The sequence below is a fragment of the Chlorocebus sabaeus genome, chromosome 11 (genome assembly GCF_047675955.1).
Source record: "Chlorocebus sabaeus isolate Y175 chromosome 11, mChlSab1.0.hap1, whole genome shotgun sequence".
NCBI classification, from domain to species: domain Eukaryota; kingdom Metazoa; phylum Chordata; class Mammalia; order Primates; family Cercopithecidae; genus Chlorocebus; species Chlorocebus sabaeus.
The window spans coordinates 26,947,332-26,967,677 of NC_132914.1; the positions used below are offsets into that span (position 1 = coordinate 26,947,332).

At 39.7% G+C, this 20,346-nt stretch overlaps 1 protein-coding gene across 2 annotated transcripts in view; it reads left to right on the forward strand.

Annotated features, from left to right (window-relative positions):
* Positions 1-20,346, forward strand: part of SSPN (sarcospan) — a 112,318-nt gene that overhangs the window by 51,147 nt on the left and 40,825 nt on the right. The window contains exons 2-4 of one of the 2 annotated variants that reach the window (XM_073020568.1): positions 5,959-6,116; positions 7,307-7,375; positions 7,882-8,074. In XM_073020568.1, coding sequence (XP_072876669.1) covers positions 8,012-8,074 — 63 coding nt within the window. In that variant the 5' untranslated portion in view covers positions 5,959-6,116; positions 7,307-7,375; positions 7,882-8,011. The remainder of the gene's footprint in view (positions 1-5,958; positions 6,117-7,306; positions 7,376-7,881; positions 8,075-20,346) is intronic. The other variant, XM_073020569.1, reaches the window with a different exon arrangement.

The following is a 20,346-nucleotide window of genomic DNA, read 5'->3' on the forward strand; positions in this document are numbered from 1 at the left end:
TAATTCCTCTATTTCTTGATGAACATTTTTAGACTGTGTCTAACAAGTCCCTGATGTGAAAGATGAGGATATAACTCATTTGTATTATATCATCTCCTATTAGATGCTAATCTATGATTTTTAACAGAAATAAAGTAATTTTCAATAAATGGCATTTGCATTGCTATGACATTGTAAGTAATGTGGCCTACATGTTCTTCTCTATAGGCTCAAAGCCAAGATTAATCTTTGTGCCACTTGGAGAGGGTTTCCAGCATAAAATACAAATGTGTTTTCAGAATATCCTCAAAAACGCTTGTTTTTAATCATTTTGTTACATAGAATCCACTTTCTCTTTTTTTTTTTTTTTTTTTTTGAGACGGAGTCTCGCTCTGCCGCCCAGACTGGAGTGCAGTGGCCGGATCTCAGCTCACTGCAAGCTCCGCCTCCCGGGTTTACGCCATTCTCCTGCCTCAGCCTCCCAAGTAGCTGGGACTACAGGCGCCTGCCACCTCGCCCGGCTAGTTTTTTGTATTTTTTAGTAGAGACGGGGTTTCACCGTTTCAGCCAGGATGGTCTCGATCTCCTGACCTCTTGATCCGCCCGCCTCGGCCTCCCAAAGTGCTGGGATTACAGGCTTAAGCCACCGTGCCCGGCTATCTATTTTTTTTTTTTTTTTGAAATGGAGTCTTGCTCTGTCGCCAGGCTGGAGTGCAGTGGCACAATTATAATCCACTTTCTTTACAGATCTCTCTCTCTCTCCCCCCACTCTGTCTATCTTTCCCCATGAATCATGTATCTATTGTTCCAATCTTCTATGTGGATTAGCTTCCAATTTTTGTTTTATGGATACCATATCTTTATGAACAGTCCCGAGGCGAGTAATGAAAAATTTTTAACAAGCTCTCTTCTGTTTGCTGAATTCTCCCCATTCCTTTTGAGGGCTGTTCGTTTTGATCCTTCTGTTTTGTGTTGTTGATTTGACTTACACATTTCATGAGCCTTCACTGCCTGTTCGTACTTAGACACAGGACAAGATATAATGACTGACGGGCTTCTGGGTGATTTCCAACTTCCAGAACTGGGAAACTTTACTCAGGGGTGTGAACTGCCATTCTAGGAGTGTCTGTGTGTTTCCTTTCTTTAGAAAAGAGCGTGGGGACAAATGTCAGGGTGGACTGTAAGGGTGTTGTTCTGCATTTAAGGGTGGAAGTAGGGGTGATGGGTGCAACTGTTCTCTAAATAGATCTTTAATGAGGTCTCCAGGTTTCAGGTTCACCTTTGAACTTTGCCCTCTGTAACTACAGATTCAGCCTCTCCTGGGAACCCTGGTGCATCCCTACTCTGGACCCTCTCTTTTTGGGGATATCCAGGGCCTCTTCTGCTAACATGCTCTTTTTCTTTTTCCGGTGTTCAGATACTTGCTGATCTCTTTCATATGCTGATATCTTCTTCACTTTCTCCTTACTCTTACAGGTTTCTTCTTTTTTCTCTTCCTGTTTTACTACTTCATGGCCATTTCCATAGGGTCTTAGGAAGGAAAGTACGCAAATACATATGTTCAATCATTATCTTTTATAAGAAGCCTGTGGTATTTATCTTAGAAAGCTATTTTAATCATTGATTGACAAGCCTTTGTATCTTCAAATTTTATATTTCAAGGAATTTGGAAACTAAATCCCAATACATTAAAATGTATTGCCCCTACCATTTTTGTTATCTCTTTTTGTTTATTATGTCGACTGTGGCTTATTTATGTGGACGATTAAACTTAAATAGTGTCTTCAAGGATGAATGAAGCAATGAAGATTTATTTAAGCAATACCATAAAACTACTAGACAAGGAAAAATTCATTTGCAGCCATCTCCGAAACTCAAAGAAATATGTGATACATGAGATTTCTATATTAAGTTTATAAATTTTTTAAGTGAACCATCCTACTGACATGGAAGGCAAGCTCCCCTGGCTAAAAGCATCTCAGGGAGGAAATGGCCAGGGTTTCATTGGTCACCAGGAAGATAAATACACCCTGCTTAAACCCGGTAAAGGTGAAAAAAATCAGGAAACTTCTTTGCGGTAGCCGTGAGAAATATTAGGCATTATTTGAAGGTCAAACTCACACTTTCAAGGCATTATCACTTATACACCCCTGATCTCTAAATACTACCTTGGTTAAATATTGATCATGCTTCAAGCTCCACTTAAACTGCAAATACTGACCACATCTACCTATTTTTCTCATTGACATCTTTATTGAGGTATGATTGGCATATAATACACTGCACATATTTAAAGTGTACAGTTTGGTAAGTTTTCCCATCACCTTCTAAAATTTTCTTGTGTCCCTTAGTAATCCCTCCCTCCCCCATCTCCTTATCCCTACCATTTATTTATTTATTTATTTATTTGTTTATTTATTTATTTATTTATTTCTGAGACAGAATCTCGCTCTATTGCCCAGGCTGGAGTGCAGTGGCGAAATCCTGGCTCACTGCAACCTCCACCTCCCAGGTTCAAGTGATTCTCCTGCCTCAGCCTCCCAAGTAGCTGGGACTACAGGCACATGCCACACCCTGCTCATTTTTGTATTTTTAGTAGGGATGGGGTTTCACCATGTTGGCCAGGCTGGTTTCGAACTCCTGACCTCAGGTGATCCACCCACCTCAGCCTCCCAAAGTGCTGGGATAACAGGCGTGAGTCACCGTGCCTGGCCTCCCCCTACCATTTCTAGGAAACCATTGATCTACTTTCTGCCTCTATAGATTAGTTTGCATTTTCTAGGATTTTATACAAATGGACTCATTAGATGTATTTTTTTTTTTTTTTTTTTTTGGTCTGGCTTTTTTCTCTCGAATGATTATTTTGCAATCCAGCCATGGGTTTATTTCCATGTTAGGAATATTACAAATAAAGTTGTTATGAACATTTGCCTACAAATCTTCATTTGTGGGTGTAGGCTTTTACTTATCCTGGGCGAGGTCATATGATAGATGCCTTTAACTTCTTAAGAAATTACCAAACTCTTTTCCGAAGTAGGTGTAGCATTTTGTGTGCCTACCAGCAGCGTGGGACAACTGCAGTTTCACTACATCCTCATGAACACTTGAAATGCCCGTTCTTTTCAATGTTAGCTATTCTCATACCTGTGAAGTGACACCTCATTGTGATTTAATTTGCATTTTCCTAATGACCAATGATACTGCACATTTTCTCAGGTGTTTATTTGCCATATATCTTCTCTTGTGAAGTGTCTGTCCAAATCTTTTCCATTTTTTATCGGATTATTTGTGTTCTGATTACTGAGTTGGAGAGTTCTTTATATATTCTGGATACAAGTCCTTTAGCAATATGTGATTTGTAAATATTTTCTCCCAGTCTATAGCTCACCATTTCATTCTCTTGCCATGTAGCTAGTTTTATTTTTTTGTGATTTTATGGGAATATTTATGTTTTAAACAATGATAATATTCATATTTATCATTAGCATATCCAGGAATCTGTTTGTTTTAGAGAGCTATACAGAAAAGCTGAGGCGATGCCAAAATTTTAGCTCAATAAACCAACATTTGAAAAAAGCAGGTCACTTCAGCTGTGAGATATGAATCTAGAATGGGAAATACAATTCTATGAAATTCACAGAGCTTACTTGTCAATAATTTAAAAATTACAAAAACTATAATTTTAATGGGCTTAAAAAGCAAATTCAATTCTGAGTATAAAAAATTTATTTTGAGGGATTGTTTTGTTTGTTTGTTTTGAGACAAAGTTTTGCTCTATCACCCGGACTGGAGCGCAGTAGCATGATCTTGGCTTACTGCAGCATCTGCCTCCAAGGTGCAAGCGATTCTCCTGCCTCAGCCTCCCACGTAGCCAGTATTACAGGCATATGCCATCACGCCTGGCTAATTTTTGTAATTTTAGTAGAGATGGGGTTTCGCCGTGTTGGCCAGGCTGGTCTCAAACCCCTGAACTCGTGCGATCTGCCCACCTTGGCCTCCCAAAGTGCTGGGATTACAGGCGTGAGCCACAGCCTCTGGCCTATTCTGAGTTTCTTAAATTGCAAAAAATATTTCAAATGTAGTATTTCTTCTAGCTCTCTCAGTTTCTCTGTCTCTCTCTTCATGTAGATATTTTAGCCTACATTATTCCGATGAAATAATTTATTCAGCCTCTCTATCTTTCAACCTTTTATAGATAGAAGACTCGCAATCATTAGATTGCCATAGAATATTTGATTATGTGAGTCACATTCAGTAATAATGAAAGGGAAGTCTATGAGAGATGGCCCTACACCTTTTACAAGCCCCTCTAAATCCTTAAAGCAGTATCAACATTCTGCTAAATTTATTTCTGGAATTAAGACAAACTGTAAATGAAGATGTTCAAACGCTCTGTTAAAGCCAGCACCCTAGACTTGCTTATGCTTTTTCTGCAGTCAATGGGAGGCTGAGCGTCACTGCACAGCTCTACTCAGTAACTTCTTTATCAAAAATCTTCTCCCTTGTTTCTTCTCTTCTCAAGTGCTTGCACCAGTTAAAAATATTCTTCCAAAAATAGTTGAGAGGTGCATGGTCTAGATACTCTTGGGAAGTAGCAACTTTGTCCTCTAACATGGAAACACCGTCTCCCCCAGTTGCTGAAGTCAGATAGATACTTGGGCACAGTTTTCTTTCTTTCTCATTCCCAATTCTACCGCCCTGTTCAAGCCACCATCGTGCCTCTGCTGGATGAGGACAGCAGCCTCCCTCTTGATGTACCTACCTCCGTTCTCTTCCTGCATCGGTCCATTATTCACACTGTTGCCAAGTGATATTTTCAAAATATAAATCAAACACATTACTTTCCTGCTCAAATATTTGCCATAGCTTTTTATTACCTTAAGAATAAAGTCCAAATTTTTTAGTGGGACTTTGCAAGGTTTTCCTTGTTGGACTTTATTCTTAAGGTAATAACAATAGGAGAAGAGAGGGAGATAGAAAGAAAAAAAGTTCAGAATACAAAATGAGCAAAGCTTAATGATTGAATGGATATAGGGTTGTGGTGAGGATTCAGTGAGATGATTTAATTAAAAGGGATTTGTGAGACATAAAACACTATTTTAAGGCTACTATCATATTATTATTCCCACCTGTCTCTCAGTGAATCTCTGAGGATTACTGAATACCAGAAATTTCACTTTTAGGTGGTGTGTTATTCCAGCCTAGGCTCATGACACCCTGGGACATGGGGCTGGTTGCTACATGGCTCTAGACACTCAGATAAATCTTGAACCCCTGGACACCTTCGTCTGCATCCCCAGTGCTTAGAGGTGTAACATTGAACAGTCATGCTGCCCAGTGTTCAGTAAGTCAGGGTCATTCTGAGAGAGGAACTGTGAAGGTGGCGGAAGTTCCCCAGGCACCACACATGACTCAGACCCATTCTGCCCCACCTGTAGCTTCTCCTCCCATCAAGGAGCTCCTTGTTTTTGCCTCCTCTTGTTGGACTAACTGTGAAGGGCTGTGGAAGCCTTTGAAGTCTTGAGGCAATAGGTTCTAGTCATGAATTCTTTGAATGCAAGGAACAGAAATCCTAGGAACTGGGAACTAGAAAAATCAGCAGCTGGAGCTAGTCTGGAGATCCTAAGGGTCATATGGTCTGTCTCACATCTGCATCTGACAAGGTGCTCTGCTCTTCTATGCCAGCAGGCTCTCTACTCACTCATCGTGCACAGGACCCTGCATGGCCCCTTCCAGTTCCATATCTTTCATGCGTGTCATGACTGCTCATCTCCAACGTCCACTAACAACAGCCCTAGTTGTTCATTTCCAGTCCCATATATTCCAATATGAATGGTCCAAATTGTCATTTGAGCAAGACCCCCAAGTCTAAGCTCACTGACTGGCCTATGGGTCAGGTCACCTGGGTTAGGTACTCACTAGTTACCCAATTACTTGAGGCCACAAAATACAAGGTCATGTGTTTCGATGCTCACTTAGTAGGCACTAGAGTGAGAATTCTTCAAGAAAGCAATGTGACTACGGCAACGATAGTTCACATCCCTGATAACTGAGAAGCAACAGAATGTAGCACTGAAAAGTGTAGACTCTGAAGCCAGACCACGTTGTTCAAACTTGGCTTCACCAGGTAACCTTGGGTAAGTTACTTAACTTCTCTGTGTGCTTTGGTTTCCTCATCTGTTGAATGGAGATTATAATAGTACCCATATCATAGTGTTATTGTAAGGACTAAATGTGTGTGTGTGTGTGTGTGTGTGTGTGTTTAAGCCCTTCATGCTTGGTAAAAGATATATATAAGTGCTAGCAATCATTATAGGGATGGAAATCTGAAGCACAGAATAAGGCAAATTAAGAAGGGCTGTAGATGACTAGTTGTATAATATCTGCCCGGATAGAGGGTGAAATTCAGCTAAAGTAGAGAGGGGTGGGGAACAAAAGCAAATACATGAGCACAGTAAGAATGAATTCAGAATTCATCAGTTGAAATTTGGGGGACAGAGATATTGGAGGGGTTAGGGACATAGGACAGCAAAAAGGAACAGAGTGGGTCTGGCTCAGGTGCAGACATGTGCCTCAGCAGCACACACACAGGAAGCTTGGATATGCCCTTATGGTCACAGCATCTTCCAAATGGGCCTTCAGCAACTCTGGCCCCTGGTCTGTTCCCCCAGCAAGAGCAGCTGGTCTAGGATAAAAACCTGAAAACTTCCTGAAGAGTTTAAAAATACTATATTCTCTTGAGATATGATGTTACTGTAGATATCCAGACTAGATTAATTCATTCAATCATTCACTTATAAAATAGTCATTTGGCACTCACCATGGGCCAGGCTCTGTGCTGGAGGTACAGCCATAAACAGAGCTCAGAGTCCTACAGCTTACAGCATAGGAGGGAACATAATATCCCATGAAGGATGGACAATGGCAGGAAGACTTGCAAAGGAGAAGCAAAGTTGAAGCCCTGGGAAAGGGCTGGAGGAGCAGAGCTGACCTAGGCTGTGGGTCAATCAAAGTAGGCTTCCTGGAGGAAACTACAAAGGCTGAGTAGAGGAACGCTGGGAGTGGGAGAGGGGAGAAGAGCATCTCAGGCACAGAGAACTATGTGCTGAAAGGTCTGACAGCAAGAAAGAGAGCAGTGCTTGAGGAACGAAAGGATCCTAGTGTGGCTGGACGGGAGAAGGTGAGGGTGGAGGGTCCAGCAGGGCCATGCCAAGAGGCTGGTGCTTTTATACTCTGGGCAGTGAGACTGAGTTTACCACCTGCAGACTGGATGACTGGATCTCACTCATACTGATGGATTTGCCCTCTTCTGTTTTGCTGGGGATAGGAGCCAGGCACTCTGAAGAGGAAGCAGGGGCCACGGTACCATCAGGGCAGAGGAGAATTCAAGAGCAAGGTGGGTCTGCATCAAGAGCAACTTCTTTGACTTCACAATTTTGCTTAGGGGCCTTGTATTCCTTAAACCACCACCAGGAAACCAAATCTCTGCATGGATGTGTTTTCAGTTTTTCATGACTGCACCCCATACAGCCTCAGAAATCCCGATTTTACTGTCCCGCCTTAGTTCCAAGTGCCTCCTAAGAGGCCCTAAACAATGATGCCAGTGGACCATCTGAAAGTCATTAAAATGAAACAAACACAATTCCATGTTTCTCTTACTTTCGGGCTACCTCTTGAAGGAGGCAATAGACCCAACTGGGTAGTTTTTCTACAGCCCTCACACATACACATACACACACACACACACATACGTTGTTGCAGTGTCTCTGATGATGCACATCACTTGGTAATTGAAACCCTCAAATGATTGGCTTCGTTTTTAGGTAGGCTTTTTGTTTTTGTTTTTGTTTTCAGTACCATAGTGAAATATTTACTTAGCCTGCTGTCTTTTTGTGTGAACAGGATACGGTTTGCCCTGGCTTGAGGATGTGCTCTGTGTTGTTTGCTCATGGCACTGTAGAGGACTGTTCCTCCAAGCATTTCCTGCTCTTCCACAACCCATCTCAGAACCAGAAAACCAGCAGGACTAAGGATGGAGTTGAAAAAAGTTGATGAATTTATGTTTCTTCTTCCATCTCTACTTCTTCTCCTGGAGGTATGAACGAATAATGAAACTGCTAAGGAGAAAGGCAGCATGAAAGAAGGAGGCTGCACAATTGGACCTTGCAAATTCAAAATCTAGATCATTAGCCGCAAATCTGAGTTGGAGGTGCTGAATATTCATTCACACGACTGTGCTCATAGCAGTAGCGAGATTTTTTTGCTTGTCACGATGAACAGTGTCCTGACGCCTTGAGACATTAGGTGCTTGCAGAACGTAGTCTGAGGCGACAACAAGGGAAGGAACTTACCGTTCACCTCCCACACCACTCCAGAAAGCCCCACCATCGTGCAAAATTACATACACAATCTCATGCCACAAAATATAAACTAACCACTACATTTAAGAAATTCGATTTCTCCCCCATAACTGTCCCCTGTGCTTTCTGAGCACATAGCATATTTTTTCCTAATCTTAAAATTTAGCTTTAAAGTTCACTGTTAAATAACTAAGCAGGTTTTTAGTCAAGAGATATATGCTGAAGTTTAAGATACACAAAAACTTGAACAGTATTTGAGATCTTTTGCGAGGAATGAGCAAGCAATCAGATATTTGCCTTTTCATATTCTGTAGAATCATACAGCATCTTCTACATAGCTAGGGACTCAAGAATGTTGAAACTCCAAGCTAAAGCATCTATCAAAGGTTTACATAAATAGAGCATATGGAGGGAAGCAGAAAAGTGGAGGGGTATTCAGATAGGTGACAACTCTGGAAAGGAAGAATAAAACATTTTCAAGGAGGCAACAATTCCTACTGTCTGCCAGTGTGTCTAGGAGATTCACTGGGCTGGCCACTCCAGTTCTCCCCCGTTCAGTTGTGCTCCAGGGAAGACAGTGTTAGAGGACAAGAAGCAGGCTGGAAAGAAAGTAGAATGATTCCCTTAGACTGCACGGAATCTCAAACAAGTTTTACTTTTGTGCTATGTATACAAGAAGATCTATTTTCTTTCTCACTGAGGTCGTATCAGTAGATAAACTGTGATCTCTGTGGAAATCTTTTTCCTTATTTTTAAAGTTTACTACTCATTTTTTTTTTTTTTTTTTTTTGGTCCAAAGCAGTTGTTCTGAATAAAGTTACTCAGTATAGTTGGAAAAACTGTCATTTGATCCATTTCTCTCTTTATCAGAATTCTGCGTTTTCTTCTCCTTGAACAGCAAAACTACTACTGTAAAACAAAATTATTATTTAGGAACAAAAATCAGTTAACTTTCTCATTGTTGAAGGGAGATTGGTCAACAATGGTAGCTGTTTTCCACCGTCTTATTTTTAAGAACATGTAATATTATAGTTGTTTTCTCAGTGGTGGCTTAAAAAGGGAGCGTGGTAAGAACTCATTCTAAGACCACAATTTCTTGGTGCTACAGATCAGTTTACAAAAGGCAATTCTGTAGGCAATGTTATCTAAAAACATATGACTGTGAAAACAGACACCAATTATAGATCAAAGTTTAGGCTCTTTCTTTGTTTCTTTGTTTCTTTCTTTCCTTCCTTTCTTCTTTCTTTCTTTCTTTTTTTTTTTTTTTTTTTTGGCTTTGTAGAATAATCTTAGCCGAGCTTGTCTAGTGAGATAAATCGCCTGACAGAAACCAGTAAACTAAATGCAGCACATTGATGCCTGTCATTAGAACACCTATGAATGGAGGATAGCACTGTGCAACTTAAAAACAGAAGGTCAAAGATTGCCTTTTAAGAAATGGAAATGTATATGTAGAAATAAACGTTGTCCTTTTCAAAGTATTGATAGTTGTTCTGGGAGACCTTCCACTCATGCAGTCTTGCTATTTCTCCATGTCTTTTTGTTAGTTATTATTTTTAGCATTGTTTTTAAACTCTATGTGACACATTGTTTTGAATAGTCTATATGGGAGCCAGTAGTATTCTTGAAGGATGGCTTTAGGCTTTAGAACAATAGACAGTTGTTTAGAGGTGAGTAAATCACGTGTCAGAATCAGAAGAGTTTAGTACTGGGAATGGGCTCTCCTGAATTTGAGTCCAGCACTGTCATCTACTCGTAGTAAGATCATGGGTGAGTCAAACAACTGATGTGAGCCTCACTGGAGCAGTTACTCACTCACTCAGTCAGTCACTCAGTCATTCCATAGAGGTGTACTGAGTATTCACTATGGGGAGTGGATAACAGAAGATGAGGGATGGAGTGATTACCTCTGACTCTAAATTTCTGTCCTAGGTTGGTGATTAATCTTTTTAAAAATTAAAAATAACAGACTAAGTTTACACTAGCATTAAGCAATAAGAATGATATATTTTGGATGGCTTTTAAATCATCATTGATGAAATTTTCCAAAGAAAATATTTTGAACGACTATAGTTTTAGTAAGTAAAAATTCAACTTTTTTAATTGACAAAGGTGAAGGACCAGGCTCATTTCAGGTGCATTAGTTTGGTATCTGGATCCCTTCCCCCTTCCCCTTCCCCTTCCCCTTCCCCTTCCCCTTCCCCTTTCCCTTTCCCTCCTTTCTTTTCCTTTCCTTTCCTCCCCTCCAGTGGCTTGCAGTCCTAGTTATGCAGCAAATAATCTATGGTATCTTTGAAAAGTACTGAAAAATATGTAGAGGCTTTTAAATATGTGGAGTCTTTTAATTTTTTTTTTTTTTTGAGATGGAGTCTCTCAGTCACCCAGGCTAAAGTGAAGTAGCACAATCTGTGCTCACTGCAACCTCCGCCTCCTGAGTTCAAGCAATTCTCCAGCCTCAGCCTTCTGAGTAGATGGGATTACAGGCACACGCCACCACGGCTGGCTAATTTTTGTATTTTTTTTTTTTTTAGTAGAGACAGAAGTTTACCCTGTTGGCCAGGCTGGTCTCGAACTCATGACCTCAAGTGATCCGCCTGCCTCAGCCTTCCAAAGTGCTTTGATTACAGGTGTGAGCCACTGTGCCCAGCCTAAGAGTACATACTTTAAAAAGTCCACACAGGTGCTATATGCCAACCCTCTTCCTGAATTAGAATTTCCTGCGGAAGGTCTAAGTCATAGGCATTTAAAAAAAGAAACATGGGTGACTTGGACATGCAATTCAGAATAAGAACCGGGTTTATAATAACCCCTTGTACTTTTAGAAATTTCTACCTTTATATTAGTATATTATACCTATCTTTTCTCATAAAACTTTCTCGTAGAAATGGGGTTTTGCTATTTTTCCCAGGCTGGTCTCAAACTCCTAGCCTCAAATAATTGGCCCTTCTTAGCCTCCCAAAGTGTTGGGATTACAGGCGTGAGCCACTGTGCCGGGCCCTAAACTTTCCTCTAAAAAATGTTATCTTAGCACATCTTATCAAAACTAAATTCAATGAATATATGGAAATCTGATCCAGAGAGAATTTCTCCGTCTACTGAGTTGTAACATCTCTTTAATTGAGCATTTATTATGTAATCAATTCTGTGTTTGTTGTATGGGTGACTGACTATAAAAGCAAATTAAAATTCAGTCTGTAGCCAAAATGACCAACTTCAGAAATTAGGGAAGATGTTGATAGTATTATGAAAGGGGCATTCAGAATATCCTTATGAATCCCTGAGGATATAAACAGGGAATGCTGCAAGTTGCTAGCTGGGCTTTGTACCCAGACACCACTGACGATCGGAGGGTGATTCTGAGCTGGATCACAAAGCCTAGGCTAGACACTCATAGTGAGCCTCTTCACAGTCCTAGTCATCACCCCAAATTTTACTGCGCTTTCGATGACAACATGAAAGGAAGAAACCAGAAAAAAAGGAAATTGTCAGTGAGTAACAGCACCAGAGAGCCATAAGCCTTCTAAGGGAGCAGCCCCTGACTCAGCCAGCTACCTTTGGTTCTGCGTGGACACTTGAGGAGAAAAGGAGCAAGCACGCTCACCCAGCTTCCAACCAATGAGCTAGAGGGTATGCTGGAATCCAGTAAGTCCACAGTTACTTGTGAGGGGTGGCAGTCAAGCGGTGGGGTGGAAAATGGAACTTTCCTCCTCTAAAGCCTGCAGATGACAATCTGAATGGGCAAAGAGTAAGGAACTCCTTTTTGGGATTTGCAAAGCACTGTGCATATTTATACACTGAAGTTATTTACAACAACATATTTTAAGTGTCTGTTTTCTGCAATCCCTCCTACTCATTTTCCTTAGTGCTAACACAGTTCCTAGCACGCAGTAACCATAATGCCTTATAAATGAATGAAAACTATCATATAAAACAATTACAGAATCCAAAACTATATAAATAATAACTGATGTGACACATGCCACCCTATAGAAGTTCAAGAAAGACACAGTTCAATGGCCTCGATAGTTAGGAAAATCTTCACAGAGAAAGTGGGCTTGGGATAGACCCTTACACAGAGTAAACTTTTTATTTACATACATCTGACCTGGACTGTGGACTCTCTTTTTGGATGTTGGAGGAAAGTGACAATCAGCTGACACTTTGAAAGTTAACATAAATTGGAAATCTGTCCAAAGAACTTTAGTGGTCTATATGGTCAATATATAGATCACTTACTGGTATGATTAATTTCTCTTCTAGATGAGCATCCACAGAGGAAAGACCATTACAGAAAATGGTAAATAAAGTGAAAAAAATTTCTCTCATAGAGAGGAAGGGAGTAAAAATGCAACCTGTACATCAACTGAAGTGAATTTTTTTTTTTTTGAAAACTAAGTTGTTGTTGTTGTTTTTTTTTTTAACATCATAATGTAATGTGCTCATTAGAAGACAACAAAAATAGGGAGAAAAGGAAAACATCCACATCCCATGAGCAACCATTTTTACATCTCTGTGAGTTTTCTTCTAGGTGCTAGAAACCGCAGACAGCTTGCTTCAATAAACATTTCACATATCCTTCCTTTTCTTCTCTTATGATACTTCCCTTGCTGTCTCTAAACAGAATGTACGCTAAGATTAAATTATTTTGATTGAAAATATGGATTGCTTAGGTTTTAGAAACAGAACTTAAGCTAATGCTTGAACTGAAAATAATCCATGCTATGGAAAGAAATACTCCTTTCCAAAATTTACATGATATAGTGAATGTCTCAGTATGGGCTGCCTATACAGCATTCTTTCTTTAGTTCATTCAATAAACATTTATTGAGTTCCTAATACTGCCAAGCAACCTGGTAGGCACTAGTGATGAAAAGGCAGGTTCCTGCCCGTGAGGAGCAACTTGCTTATGGACAAAAATCATGTTAAGTAAAAAACAGTTGCTGAGGAAGATTGCAAATGATTGACAGGCTTGGGATTCCTAAACTCTGGCCAGACTTTGTTTCTTTAGTATTGAGGTCTGCTGTCTTCTCAGGGGCCGACGAAAGGGTTGGGTATTTAGTCGGTCAGCTCTTCCCCCACTCACACAGCACCTTGTACTGGTCTGATTATACCTTTACTCCCCTGGGCAGAGGAGAAAATAAGTGACACTAGGAAGCATTGTTTACAAGGACTAGGGATAGGGAAGCGACTGTAGGCTAGGTGAAAAGTTGAGGTCAGTCTGAGATAATGACCTGACCGAACCAGTAGGTCCACCCTGACACATAGCAGAGTTACCTCAGGGATAAATAACCACAAGCCATGAGTGACCACCTGATGTGAGTTCCCAGCACATTTCCCAACGCAGACAGTACCTGAGATTGACGTGCTGTAGTAGAGTGCCTTTGCCCTGTGTGCCTGTCTGTGCCTTATACACAATTTTGTCCCAGCATATGTCATGTTTTATGACACTTCCCTGATGATGTGTCCGTCTCCCTTCAGTCGAATGTGAGCTCCTTGAGGGCAGGAACCTGCCTTTTTGTCACCAGTGCCTCCCAGGTTGCTTGGCAATATCAGGCATTCCCTAAATGTTTCTTGAATGAACTAAAGAAAGAATGCTTTGTAAGCAGTTTACTACTGAGAAGAAATAAAATGAAATGGCAAAAGTTAGTCTTTAGAAAATGAATGCTTCCTTTTGCCTTAAGGGACGGCAGGTGTTGAGCTTAACTTGGGATGTGTCCTGGCAGGTTTTTAGAGGACTTAATCATGAGGGTACACCCCAAACATAACTACATCAGGAATGTTAAAAAAAAAAAAAAACATGTTTTAAGTGCTTTACAGGTGCTTCTGACCTGCATCTCTGGCTAAAAACCGGTGCATATAAGTATCTATTAACATACCACTTAATTTTATGATTTAGGTTAATAAAGGAGCAACAAAAGTTCCAGGTATAATTAAATAATTGAGCATGGCACTTAACTGATACAAATACATATCAGCTAAAAGTAGTACCGATTATTAAAAGGCATCTGGCATTTCGTCATATGCCAAATTGCAAAAGCATTGTAAATAGACACCCTATAAAATATCTCTCCTGCCCTAGAATGGTTTCGTATCTTCCCACGCAAGTTGACAAAAACATTCTGTTATTCAGCTTTCTTGTCTTTTTGGAAATGAACTCACTGCTCACTTGTCATTTCAAATGCTTTCTTTTGCTCCTGCAAGTCTGTTATTGTAGAGATGAGGATGCCCATAGGCTGTGCTGAGTGAGATTCATCTGGGTTACTGCCTAAGTCAGGGAACCTTCACTGTTAAGAGATAGAAATAACTCACTTAAAGAAAAGGAATATTTACTGACTTGGTTATGTATTAACCATTCAACAAGTAAGGATTGAGCCTCTAAGTGCGTGTCAGCTGTGGTGATGCGGAGCTAAACGAGACAGTCTCCTGCCTTGGGATGCTCAGGATGAGTTTGCTTCAGCTGTAATTATTTTCTGAGGCTCAAATAATGTCATCAAGCCTCTCTCTCTCTTTTTTCCCCCTTCCCCACTCCATCTTTTTGGTTATTTTAGCCTCTGTTTCTCTTTGTACATTGGCCTTATTCTCTACCGTCATAGAAAGACTATCTTCAAGTAGTGGGAAAGGAAGCCCACCATTGGTAGCTCCCCTTCCAAAAGGAAGAAGGGCCAGCACCCTTCACCCCAGAATCCTTGTCTCATGCCGGGTGGAAGGGTTCTCATTCATCCTGCTCTGGCTTAGTCCTCCCTGTGCCCAACCCTTCACCCCAGGGTAGAGATGCCAAGCTTGGCCAGGCCAGGCCCCAGGGCCTGCTGTTACGGTCATGAAGTGGGCAGCAGTCCCATAGATCATGTTGGCGTGGGTGAGGGATCTTTCCACAATATAAAGAGAGATTTTTAGGCCCCCAAAACGATGTCCAATACACCATGTGTGAGATTTTAGGGAGGAAAACACTAGGGAAATGTGAACATTTTCTTGCCAAGATCTGACTAAATGTAGCTTAATGTTAGATTATTGAAACATTGTTTTTGATACACCAGCAATTCAGTGACTTCTATGAGATAATTTGAAATCAGTTGGGGAAATCCAATGTGAATTTCCTACTTATTTTGATGTAACTGTCATGAGGTGCACGGCAAAAGCTCAGAAATAAAACGGCAGACTTTTTATGATTGGCTGGGGTGGGCAACATAGCATTTGAGTATAGTCACTTCCCTGCACCAGCAGGTGGGGTCAGAGGTAGAATGAGGGGAATGGGCTAACAGTGCACTTACAGAAGAAAGAGCACTGCACCATGTTCCTCTAGGGATCATTCTGGAAAAGTCTCAATTACAGAGTTAGGTGTGAGTGCAGAGAGTGGTGGTAAGGAAAAGTAAAATGATATTGTGAAGCAAAGCACTAATTCAGCAGTTGAAACTTCAGTGATACCAGGCAGTGAGTGTAAGAGAAGAACAGGGAGGATGATAGTTTTTGTGGAGAGTATAGGAAGAGAAAGAATGAGAACAAGATTGCCGAAGAGAAATTTTACAGAAAGATAATGCATAGGAAGGGAAAACTGAATAGGAAAAGAGGGCAGGGCTGGGATACTGGCTAACAATGACTGATTATTTACCCACATCAGGAAATGTTCTCCATGTTTGCATCAACTATTGTACTTATAGTTCATAGCAACCTTCTGAGGTAGGTATTTGTAATATTTACATTTTGCAGAGAGGAAGCTGAGGCTTAGAGAGGTTAAGGAACGTGTCCACAATCACACAGCTGGTAAGAATTAGAGCTGAGATTGGGACTCAGGCAGTCTGGGCTCAGCATCTGTACTCATAACCACATAAAAATGAAAGCATTCATAGAAGTGTAGGGGAAAAAGAACATGGCCCACAAGGCTTTGTCATAGGGCCAAAGATGTCTTTAAAGGTGGTAATGACTAGATATGGAACCAAATACAGGGAAGTAAGTTCATGGAAACATGCATATTATACAAATGATCAAAGATGTCAGTCTGGCTTAGAGTCAGACAATGACTCAGCTATTCTAACTAAAGAAGAGGATTACTGGTCAAAATGAAAATCTTATAGTTTATATATGACACACGGTGTTTAATGTTATTACTTAGAAAACCTAATTATAATTCATCCCTGTGTCCTGGTTGAGTTACTCCTAAAGACAACTCTCCAAACAAGATAAAAATGGACAGACAAAATATGCGGTTCAAGGTTTTTAAAGAAATGTTGTTTGTATCAGAAATATCTGAATCCAGATCACACCATGACTATTTAGAATTTATAAATATTTATTAAAGCCATATTATGACCTTTGCACTGTGCTAGGCACCGTGGGACCAATGGTGATTGAGGAAGCATTGTTTCTACACTCATGGGACTTGTGGTCAGGACTCTAGACAGCCTTTGTTCTCACTAACCTGGTATGTGGCAGAGATGTCTGTCCACACAGCACTGTATTCTCTTAACCTGTCTGATTGCCTATATGTGCAATGTACTCATGCAATTTTTTTGTACAATAAAAAATCTAAGTCATTCAGCTAAGATAAAGTGTAAGTGGAAAGGGCACTGAACTTAGAGCAAGAAGATCTAGGATTTTTTTTTTTCTTTACTGTAACCTGAAAAGGTTACTTAGCCACTCTGAAGAAATTCCAACTTCACATGGTTTTGGTCAGATTTAAAGAAATAATAAGTAAGAGTACTTTGTAGCCTATAAAGATACATAAACCTTTCTGTAAATAAGTTGTCATTGTAATTATAATTTACAGAAAATATGTTTTTGCCTATTTTAGAGGAATTGTTCAAAAATGTTTTATTAAAACCTGTGCTTTCAAGATATAGCAGTAAAATGTGCTGTGGGATAGGATATGAAAGCAGAATGTCTCTATATCCCAAAACTGCATTATTGAGAAGAAAAATACTGATCCTGCATTCATATGTACGTATCTAGGAACTCTCAGCTGTCTTTCTCCCACCCTGCAAACTCAACTGCATTCTATATAGTCTTACATTCTTTCCTCCCACCTCAGCCTGTGAAGAACTTTCCTCTCAGACTCTCCCACCTCAAGGAACTTGTCTGATCAAATGTCCCCTCCCTCAGGCATCTCTATCACTTTCTACCTCAGCACACAGGCATACTCAAGTGTCTTCCATTAAAAAAAAAAAAGGCAAACCATTCCTTGACTGTATATTGTCCCTTTAGCTGCAGCTTTTTCTCTTTCCAACCCTTCACAGCTAAGTGTCTCGATAGATTCCTTTACCTGTACTCTCCTTCTTTTTCACCTCTTATTCATTCTTAAACTCTTCAAAATCTTGAAACTGCCAGATTGCTCTGGAAAAGGTAACCAATGACCGCCTTGTCATTAAAGTCTGTGGATACCTTATATTTATTTCATGTGATTTCTCTGTACAGTTCAAGGACAGAGTGAATTTGAGGCACTTTTGGAACTTTTATATGGAGATGTGGATAGGTATTTGCATTTGCAGACCTAGAGCTAAGGAGAGAAGTCTGGTCTCCTAAGATAGATAGATTTGGGAGTCTTCAGTGAAGCCATGGAACATGTAGTGTAAGAAGAAAGAGGCTGAAGAAAGGAATCATGAGGTTTACCAATGTTTAGAAGATCAGCAAAAGAAGAACAATCCGTGAAGAAACTTGAGAAGGAGGATATGATGATTTAAAAATATACCTTTAATACCCTTTGATTTTTTGGTATGCTTCCTTTCAATAAATGGATCTTATTCTCCCCTTGCATGTGGGCTGGGCTTTGTGACTTGATTTTAAAGAGCTGAATAACTCAAGTGTTGCTAAGTGACTTCTGGGGCTGTATCATGCAAAGAATTGCATTTACCTTGTTTTCTCAATCTCGGAATCAGTTATTCTAAAGTCAGTCACCATGTTGCGAGGATACTCAAGCAGCCCTGTGGATAGGCCATCTGGGAAGGAAACAAGATGCACTAGCCGCCTGGGAAGCAGATCTTCCTGCTTCAACTAAGACGGGATCCCCCTGATCGCAGGCCTCCAGTCTTTAAGTCTTTCAGCAGAGAGTCAAGAGATAACAGCAAGAAACAAACCATCCCTGCTGTGTGCTGTTTGAATATTTGACCCACAGAAACCATGAAATAATAATTATTGTTTCAAACCACTAAATGTTGGGGTGATTTGTTATTGTAGCAATAGATAATTAATGCAGAGGATCTAGAATGGCAGTAGAGGCGTTAGGAGAGTTTGATGAGATAGCTTAAATTTACAAAAAACCTCCTACTTGTTCTATTGTTAGTTACTGAGGGACATCCAGTGACTCCCTGTATTTCTCTTTTATTTTACTTTAAAAAATTGAGATGTCATTATATACAATAACATGCACAGATCATAAGTGTTGTTCAGTGACTTTTGACAACACCCATGTGATCACCCCCTAAGATACAGAAGACTTACTTCCATCACCCAGAAAGTCACCTCTTACTCTTTTCGAGACAATTCTCTCATCCCAACTCCACGATCACTTTTTAAATTACGCCTTCTAAAATTTTGCCTTCTAAAATTTTTATATAAATGGAATTATGCAGTATGTATTGTTTTGTGTCTGGTTTCTTTCACTCAGCACACTGTTAATGAGATTTATCCAAGTCATTGCCTGCATCAGTAGTTCACCCCTTTTCTTATTAGCAAGTGGTATTCCACTGTATGGATATGCCACAATTTGTTTATCCATTCTTCTCCTGTGTTTCTCAATTAAAATACAGTTAGTTATTTCTACAGTATCATATACAGTGGAAAAATCAAAATTACATGTAGAAAAATTTGGCATTATAAATAGCACCTTAAAAATAGGTGAAATGCATGATTAAATGATTGAGATTTATCATTTCTATAGTTCTCCAGAGAATGAAAAAGTTAAGCCAGGTGTGGTGATATGTGTCTATAGTCCTAGCTGCTCAGGAAGCTGAGCTGGGAGGATTGTTTGAGCACAGGTTTGAGTCCAGCCTGGGCAACATAGTGAGACCCCATCTCCAGGGGAAAAAAGAGAGAGAGAGAATGAGAAAGTCATAAGCCCTTTGTTGACCATAAAGATTGCATTGTCCATATGATATTCAACTTGAAAATACAAACTGCCAAGCAAAAATTATAAATGGGTCAATTCTGCTGAGAAAAAAATGAGCCCAAAGACACATTTAGAATTAATGACATAGAAATAAAGAAAATTAAAAAAAAAATAGGAGTTGTTTTAATTTGTTCTACACACACACACACACAAATACACACACAGAGGTCAGCAATATCCCTAGAGTCATTTTAGGTAAGCATATGAGGGCAGCAGTCCTGCATATCACAAATGAATTCCTAATTGTTTTCGGCAGAGTATTTGATACTTCTTTAAATCGAATCTAATTGAACACTTTAGATATATTTAGTTACATATGAAAAAGGCTTGATATAAACCTTGGAAATGTAATAATTTTTTTCTTAAATCCCTTTTTGTTCTTGGGGAATGTAAGATCATGTGTTTGAGAATATGTTGGTTTAAAAATTATTTCTACTTGGGTTTCCTAAGGACATTTTGTTAATCACACTAGTTTTAAAGAGTTATCATCTTCCCTGTTCTGAACTTCTGATGCATAAATACTTGAAAATAATGTTAAGTTTGAGATGGACTGCAAAGATAGAGATACTGGCTTGATTTTGTTTTCTCCCCCAAGAGGATCAAAATAATCTAAACCGTATATTAACTACTCTTCTGCAATTTCTAATTTACAATCTTTGTCAGTTTTGAATTATGGAAGCAGCCAAGAGTATCCGAAAACACTTTGTTCCTACTGTGCCTTTTTTCCCGGTAATATAAATATCTGAAGAGGTTATTGCTTAACCTATAAAATAGTGACATCATAATTTATGAATACTGAAAAACCTGGTTCATTTCTGTTAAACTCTGTGATGAGCTAGACGTGATGATTTTTTCTCAGTGGAAAGTACGTGTAAAAGGAAGTTTTATTTGTTGTATCCGTAATGAGAGTCT